At 39.7% G+C, this 8,761-nt stretch overlaps 1 protein-coding gene across 1 annotated transcript; it reads left to right on the forward strand.

The window, feature by feature from the left end:
* The first annotated feature begins 2,263 nt into the window (after nt 1–2,263).
* Nucleotides 2,264–7,530, forward strand: LOC104037496 (trace amine-associated receptor 5). The gene is given in 5 exon segments (XM_009491469.1): nt 2,264–2,329; nt 6,432–7,113; nt 7,116–7,146; nt 7,148–7,360; nt 7,362–7,530. Coding segments are annotated over 5 exon segments (1,161 nt in total).
* Nucleotides 7,531–8,761: the final 1,231 nt, after the last annotated feature.

Genomic DNA, 8,761 nt, shown 5'->3' on the forward strand with positions numbered 1-8,761 from the left:
ACACTCTGCTGTCGTTATCTACTCACAGGACTCCAGACACAGTCTTACAACCACTGGTAAACCAACCTCAGCCTGCTTTTATAAAAATAATTTTTAATTCTGTAACTGAAGAATATTTTAAATGTGGGTTGATTTAGGGTATGATGGTCTAGCCTCTGAACAACTGCCTCTCTCTCTGTGTGCTGCACTGCACTGCTTATGAAAATAAGTTATCATCAAAATAGTCATCTATGAAGGTAGGTACGTTCCCTCAGAGGAATTAAAGTTTAGATTTTTAAAAAGGGAGTAAATCAAATATAAATAAAAAATCCCCATCGTATTTGTCAAAGATTTCATGGGCAAAGCTTCAGTTCTGTCTTACCAGTGGTTACTGCACCGTGCCCCTTCCCCACAGTCAGGACGCCAAAGTGACCGTCAGGTGCTGCCATGCAGCTGCTCTGTTGTGCGAGTACAAAAGGAGCGTGCTCCTATTTGGCAATGCAGGACATCTGGCTTTTCTAATATTATTATGGGCAGAAAAGTGATTGTTACTCCTCATTGTGACAATTTAGAAGAAATCAATATCTCATTCAAGTAACGCTATCAGCAGTGCAACATTGCCAGGTCAGACAGGAAAGAAATGTGTTTCTACAGGGTTTGAAAGTGATGTTTGATGCCCATGGAGCAGCTTTGGATCAGAACATCCCGTCTAGTCTCACAGATCCCACACCAGCCGAGCAAGGAAGAAATTGTGGGCGATTATATTGGCCATTTCTGCTTCCTTTGGTGGAAATCTCAGGGAGCGAGTGCTATCTGCCCAGTCTGGGATCAGCGGTCTGGCTGCAGGTCAGTGCTGTGCAGGTGCCTTGAACCAGCAGAAGACAAGCAATGGGGAGGCCTGCTTTAACCTGCTATGTGCTCTCCTGCTCCTTGCCCAGGGCAGTTCTGCCACCTCTGCCCACTTTGTGCCACTAAAAAATTGCCCAGCAAAATAAGGCAGCTTTGCATGGGCCACATCCAAATGGTTGAAGGCCGTTTGATACTTTTGATAGGCTGGACTACTTGGTGGCTTGTATTTCAGTATTAACTCTTCATTCATTTTGTTCTGCCAGTGCTGTGCAGTACGCCACCTTACTTCTCCTTCTCCTTTCCTTTTTTTACCAGCTTAAGATATCTTAAGTTTCTAATTTTTCTTCTGAAATGTGAATTAACAGGCCCTATTAACATATTGCTTGTTTTGGTTAGCTTATTGCCAGTTGACATGTGTTTTGTTCGCTGCAAACAGCAGCAAAGGGGATCGGCACCTCTGGGGAAGGGCTATATTGGTTGTACCTGCAGCCCTCCTTTGCAGTCCTGGGATTACTTTTAACACCTGTTATTAATGAATTCTTCTGCAGAGAACTCTTGAACCAGAGTATGTCACATTCAACTTTTTTCTGTGGGTATTTTGACTTTTTCTGTCACATCTTTTGCAATTCCTCTGCCACATCACTAAACACTAAGTTCACTAAAAACTGCACTTTGAGGTCACATTCAGAAAAAAGTCTGGACAGAAAAAAATTATAGAATCATAGAATCGTTTAGGTTGGAAAAGACCTTTAAGATCATCCAGTCCAACCATTATGAGAGGGAATGTTTTGAAGATGATGAACTACTGGGATTTTTCACTTTATTATGATATTAATAATTTCACATTTGACATAAATGGAAAAAAAAGGAGACAATAAAAGGATAACAAGATGAATAAACTGAAAGAAAAACATTTTATTTTGGGTTAAGGCAATCCTAGACTGAAACAAATATAAGTTGTTAATTTCAAATATAACAGAAAAAATATTTGAATTTATTAATTTTTTTAATTCACTTCCTGAACTAAAGTATCTTTTTTTTACTCCTCTAATCCACAACCTCTTCAGTTTTAATCCTTCAGCTGACTAATTTGGACAAAGATGCTATAGATGGGGACAACGCCAGTGAGTTCTTTTCTCTCCATCTTCACTTCCACTTTTAACATGGTTAAGCTGCCAGTTAACTTACAGAGGTACTGCTTCTAAAACTGCTCATATAGGTGTGTCCTATAAGAGCACTTGAATCAGACAGAACACAGACCAGTGTAACCAAGAGTGGGAAAACATAAAAGCCACAGTTACATAAAAACAGGAGGCAGCAGGTGAAACAATTTCTTGTGAGTGCTGCGGACAAGAATTTTCCATATTTACAAAACTGAAGGCCAAATGCTGCTATTTTTGTAAGAAATAATAAGAAAAAATACTTACTGCACCCTATGGAGACCCCCTGTCTGCACGGAGGTGGGGTGCACTACACCCAGCAGAATTTTAAGCTGCGCTGGGTGAGTATTTACTCTGCAAACACTTCCGCCACTCTGAAGTAATGATAAAACATTCATATATGATACGCAGACTTCTTCAGAGATGATCACTGCTCACTACTACAAGGGAGAGCAAAAGGCTCCACTACAGGCTATATGGCTGTAATACACGTGATGCAACATTTGAGGTTTAGCTAGCTCAATGTAGGTCATCTTAGTAAGCCCATACCCTTCTTATACTATTATATTCTATTTAAGGATCCCAGACTGACTCTTTTGGAAGCTGTGAGGAAAAATTTCACAGCAAAGGGGCACTGATGGTGGCCCTCTTAGAAAGTCCATAATCATTTGAAACTGTCTTGTTCTATTTTAAGGAACTCAGACTCAGAGGTTACTTAGAGGAATTTAGATCTTAGAGGTTTTGTGCAGCAGTTTCAATAAAAAAAGATATTGGCTATGCATGTCTTCACTGCAGATCAAACCATATCAGATAGCCCACTTATCCTTCTATTTTTTTGTGTGTTTTCCTGTAGATTACTAGGTTGCATAGTACATTCAACAAAAGTTCAGTTTGAGACTATATCCAGCACTTCTGTCTGAAGAAGGAAGGGTAAAGAGAAAGAACATTTTGAGTATGATTGGCATTTTTTATTTTGTGATAGCATTCTTACTTTCAAAGTTGATACACATTAAAAAGTTCTTCTTGTTCCAAAGTATGAAGAACTACATTGTCACTATTTGAGCCTTCTCTTAATTGTGAACTGGTGTCTTTTCCCATGACCAGAATAGAAGAGAGGGGAAAAAATGCAAAGCGATTCCAACAAGTAATGTGTGCAGGAAGGGTGAGCAGAGATTGTTTTGTTATGTGTTGTTCCCTTTAGGGGTGGTGATAATCACTTCAGAAACATCACAATAGCTAGCTAGCTAGACAGGGTAAGTATTTTGACAAGAGCGTGATTTTACTTGGAATTTGAATGACAAAGCACTTGGATGAGAATGATACTTTATTGCATAGAAAATACAGGAAGAATGAAAACTAATGAAAATGTCAGAGCATCAAGGACAAAAACCCTATTGTTAATATCAAGAGCTATCCAAAACCCTCGACAATCTTAATATAAATGACCACTTATTAAAATGTGGAAATAGGAAAAGGAGAAACAAATTTCTTTGAAGTTTTATGGCAAGTCTCCAGCTAAGCACAGTGTTTCAGAGAACTATTCCCAATTTATACCTTTTTGCACTGGGATTTTTAATAGTGTGGAAATGTTGCCTTAAATTGTTGTTGAAGCAAAACTGAAAAAATAAAAATATCTTGCTCTTGTAGGAGTTTTTAAATCCCTATAGTAATAGCTGCTACTCGTGTCCTGACATAAACCAGAATGATATGGAAACTGATGCTGACTTTAGCTCTTTCTTGTATTAAAAATTCAATCTAAACAATTGCCTCAGCCTTATTCTAACAGTCTCTCTGCTGGGAGTCAGCAGCCTTTGGCACAGAGTGCCTCAAAAACACCAAGAGAGAGGGGAGGGGAGCTGGGCCACAGACAACTTCTTAACCGAAGAAACTCAAACTAGGGAAGATGAAGGATGGCAGTCATATTGGAGAGCTTGTAGAAAAGTAATTGCAGAGCAGGCATGAAGAAGACAAGCTCTGAGAGATGTACCATCAGCCTCCCTTAAGGAGGTGGTATGAGCTTCCCCTGACTGAGCAAGAGATGAGAGTTGAGGATCTGAGCACTGGCAAAACTTTCACTGAGAAGCAAGAAGCTTGTTTTAAAACCCCGTATCCTGTCTAGGATGAAAAATCCAGGCCTTCCCTGAGTGATATTTGTCTCTGTAATGTCCGTGTTAAACAGACTGTTCCACTGCATCAAAGAAATATCACAAAATCATCCAGGAGTGAAGGTTGCTGTACTCACCTCTTCTGCCAGCTTATACTGTGGGATAGAAGTGGGGACTGCTACAGAGGAAACAACGAAAATCCAGAGGTACCTGATGTACCTCCTTCTGGAGTGAAAGACATGGGTTTGGGGAGACCGAGGCTCAGGAGCAGGCAAGGGAGCCCTCCATGGTGTGAGGGTCATTGACGCCCCAGGATGAGCTGGCATCAGCTGTATCTTCTTGCAGGAACACCATAAGAAAGAAAATTCAAAGCAAACTCTGATATAAATCTTCAGAGATTCAACAGCAGCAGAGCATGTGTGCATTTAAACTTCTTCTTAGAAAATGGCAATTTTTGCCAAATGCATAACAGTCTCTCTGTGCCCCTAAGGTATATTAGTCACCTATAGGGACTCCCTCTCCCTCTGGTTTATGTGACATCTCAAGCTTTTGACCCAGGCAGTAGAATCATAGAATCATAGAATTGTTTAGGTTGGAAAAGACCTTTAAGGTCATCAAGTCCAACCATTAACAAATAGACATGTGGTAGACATGTAGTTAGAAAAGGAGTTCAGTGCACTGCAGTACAGCTCCCATTCTACTGTCCTGGCTTCAGTTGGGATAGAGTTAATTTTCTTCCTAGTAGCTAGCATAGTGCTGTGTTTTGGATTTAGGATGAGAAGAATGTTGATAACACACTGATGTTTTAGTTGTTGCTAAGTACTGCTTATGCTAGTCAAGGACTTTTCAGCTTCCCATGATGTACTGACTGGAAAGGCTGGAGATGCACAAGAAGCTGGGAGGGGGCACAGCCAGGACAGATGACCCAAACTGGCCAAAGGGCTATTCCATACCATATGACATCACACTCAGTATATAAACTAGGAGAAAGCTGGCCAGCAGGCTGCTGCCTGGGGACTGGTTGGGTATCGGTCGGCGGGTGGTGAGCAATTGCATTGTGCATCACTTGTTTTGTATATTCTTTTATCATCATTATTATTAATATTATTACTACTATTTTATTTTATTTCAATTATTAAACTATTCTTATCTCAACCCATGAGGTTTTTTTCACTTTTACTCTTCCGATTTGTGGCGGACTTGGTAATGTTAGGTTAATGGTTGGACCAGATGATCTTAAAGGTCTTTTCCAACCTAAATGATTCTGTGATTCTATGATTCTTTCCCCCATCCCACCAGGGGAAGAGTGAGCGAGCAGCTTGTGGTGCTCAGTTGCCCGCTGGGATTAAACCACCACATCTACAAAAAGAGATATTTTACTGTAAGTATTCCTGATTTAAAAGTTTATGGAAATACAATTAAGAGAGATTTGCTATTATGTTTTGTTGCTGCTGGGAAAGATGGGAAAGGTGGGAATAATTTCCAGCTATTATACCAGTCATTTCAAGAACTAAAATACATATAGAAAAATTTCATGTATTTAACTGTAGTTGTCTTACTATTAAAAATCATATTGTTCTGTTATCTGATTTATTAGAAAGACTGCTGGAATAATCCCTTATAACCCATTAATATCATATATTTCTTACAGTTCAAATTAAAAATGAAATAACTTAAGACTTAAATAGCAATTTCATAAGTAAAAAGCAGGGGCAATCTTTAGGGCATATAACAATATTTCTGTTTGTCTTGCTTAATATTTATGTCATCAACAGAATGGATATACATATATATCCCCATAGCCAGAACACTATAAAATGAACAAATTGCCCTGTGGGGTTTTCCTTTGCAATCAGATATTACTTGTTTTAAAATAAACAGTTCACAGCTTCTACTTAATAAAAAGAATCATAACTAATTTGGAACTTCATTTCCAGGGAAATTAACAAGAACCAGTGTACCATTATACTAGAGTCAGCTTTCAAATCCCTTAAGGAGCTTTGTCTTGCAATGCCTGTTACTTAGCACTGGTTTTCATTCTAAGGCAAACCTTCTCTTTATTGACTGCTTACTCACACACCTCTGGATTTGCTGCATTTCCTGCACTATTTGCAGTATTGGCTGAAAGAAAACCAAGATATAATATAAACAATGACTCCACAAAAGTTGCATACATTGTTCTGGAACTGTTTTATTTCAATAGAGATATAAAACAGATAAATCAGGCTCATTTTTTCACTTGAAATATGGAAACTGTCCAATGACTTTAATAAAAGTATTTGCTTAAAAGACACAGAATCTCTCCCTCTAACTTTCCTTTTCATTACCTTTTTTTCAGGTTAGTAATTTGGCACCTCTGCTGGAAGGTGAATCCTTTTCCAGGCTTGTGGCAGAGCCAGGGGAGGCAGTGGGACCTGGGCAGGCTGGCCAGAGCTCAGGTCAGGGCCCCACTGCGGAGAAGGGGAAGCTCATCACCTTGTGCTATGAGGTGAATGGCTCCTGCTAAAGGACCTTAAACCCCTTTGGGGTCCAGCTGGCTATTTATCTGGCCTGTGTCTTGGGCACGCTGATCATGGTGCTGGGGAACCTGCTTGTCGTTGTCATTGTTTCCCATTTTAAAGCCCTGCACACCCCCACCAACCTAGTGCTCCTCTCCCTCACCCTTACTGACATCCTCCTGGGGCTGTCCATGCTGCCCTTCAGCACCATCCAGTCTGTAGAGAGCTGCTGGTATTTCAGAGATGACTTCTGTAGGCTGCACACCTTTCTGGACACACTCTTTTGCTTGACCTCCATATTTCATCTGTGTTTCATTTCCATTGATCGACACTGTGCCAAATGTGACCCTTTGCTTTACCCCACCAAGTTAATGGTAAGAGTGGCCTGCATTTACATTGGGGTGGGGTGGGCATTGCCTATGGCTTATACGCCTGTCTTCCTCTACACTAAAACAATTGCAGAAGGACTGGGACATTTTTTGCAAGATGTGGCTTGTGTTGGTAGCTGTCAGCTGCTGTTCAACAGCTCTGGGGGTGGTTGAACTTCCCAGTATTCTTGCCTCGTAATGACAATTTTATATGTAAAAATATTTGCTGTGGCCAGACTGATAAACAACATGAGTAGGAGTATAGGGTCTTGGCTACATGTAGGAGCATCCAAGAGTTAAAGGAAAGCAGCAAAGACTCTTGGGGTAGCTGTAGGAGTCTACCTCCTGTGCTGGTTGCCCTTTACAATTGACACCATAGTAGACAGTCTTCTGTATTTCATACCCCTCAGTTCTGTTTGACATTCTAATTTGGTTTGTTTACTTCAGTTCTGCCTGCAGTCCCTTGTTCTATCTATTTTTCTATGGTTGGTTCAGGAAAGCTGTGAAACTAGCCTTAACTCATGCTATCTTTTGCTCTAGGACATCTACAGTAGACTTGTACCGGGAATGACCAGAGCCTTCATGTGTACTGTAGAAGAGCATAGTATGTCATAGCATCTCTCATTAATATTCTTCAACATCCACTTAGCTAGTATTTCTCCTCTTATTTTCTAATTTTTTTTAAAACAGCTGGTTTGGGCAGATCCCCAGTTTAAATAGGCATGCCATTCTGTGACTCACCTTCCACAACATTTGTCCCAGCACACACACCTTATTAAAGTGTTGCATTTGTTATGTGATGTTGGCAAGCATTTGAAAATGGGCTGTAATCAGCTCCAAAAAGGACCCTGTCCATGTTATTCCTCAGGTATCCTGAAATAGTTGCTGCCTGTTTCTGAAGAGAGTTTCTTCACAGGAAATTGTTTAATTTTCACACAAAGCAGGTGGTACTGATTAACAAAGTTACATAGGGTGTATGTCAGTTTTTAAATACAAAAAGGCATGAGGATGCAACTACAGGTGAGGTCAAATGTCTACCTAAGCTAGTGGCCAACAGCAGGTGAGAGAGCAAGGTTAAACCAATATTTTTTACATTATTTTTCTAGCCCACAGGGACATGCCCCTGAGCCAAAGGCCACATATGGGAGATACAATCCTGAACTCCTCAGTAGTGTCCACTGAAATATAAAAAAATTATATTGTAGCAAGCATTAATAACTCTTCTATAAAAAGTTAACAAGCAGCTAAGTAACAACTCTAGTAATTTTGTCTTTTTCTGTTAATGGCATGTAAAACTCTTATTAGGTTTGAAGGTTGTTCAAATTTTTAGTGCCTTCTAAAAAAAGTTATTCCGTCCTATAGTCAGCTGCATATTTTCTGAGTGACGAACACTAAAAAACCAAACAGCTACAGAAAGCATGTAACTAATAGTAAGAAACCAGCAGATGCCCCATAGCCTACTGAAAAGAGTAGTCAATTTTCCACTAAATGCAGTAGGCAAATTACTCAGGCCCTACATGTGTAAGAACAAAAGAAAGGAATTGCACTGCAGATACTCTGTAGGAAAAGAGTGTAATATAGTGATTGTTGTAGCAGCTGCATATTTTAATGTATGCAATAAACTAAATGGTAAAACTCTTTTCCCTCTTTTTTATCTTATCAGTATGTTTTTTGCATGGCAAGAACAGTTTCTTCTACTAGTACAAATGACCTACAGCTTTGGGATGTTGTAATCTGTTCTGACATGTGTTTATCTCAAAACATTTTTGGTTTTGTCCATAGTCTTAAGACCCCAGTCAGAA

The sequence above is a fragment of the Pelecanus crispus genome, chromosome 3, assembly GCF_030463565.1.
Source record: "Pelecanus crispus isolate bPelCri1 chromosome 3, bPelCri1.pri, whole genome shotgun sequence".
NCBI classification, from domain to species: Eukaryota; Metazoa; Chordata; class Aves; order Pelecaniformes; family Pelecanidae; genus Pelecanus; species Pelecanus crispus.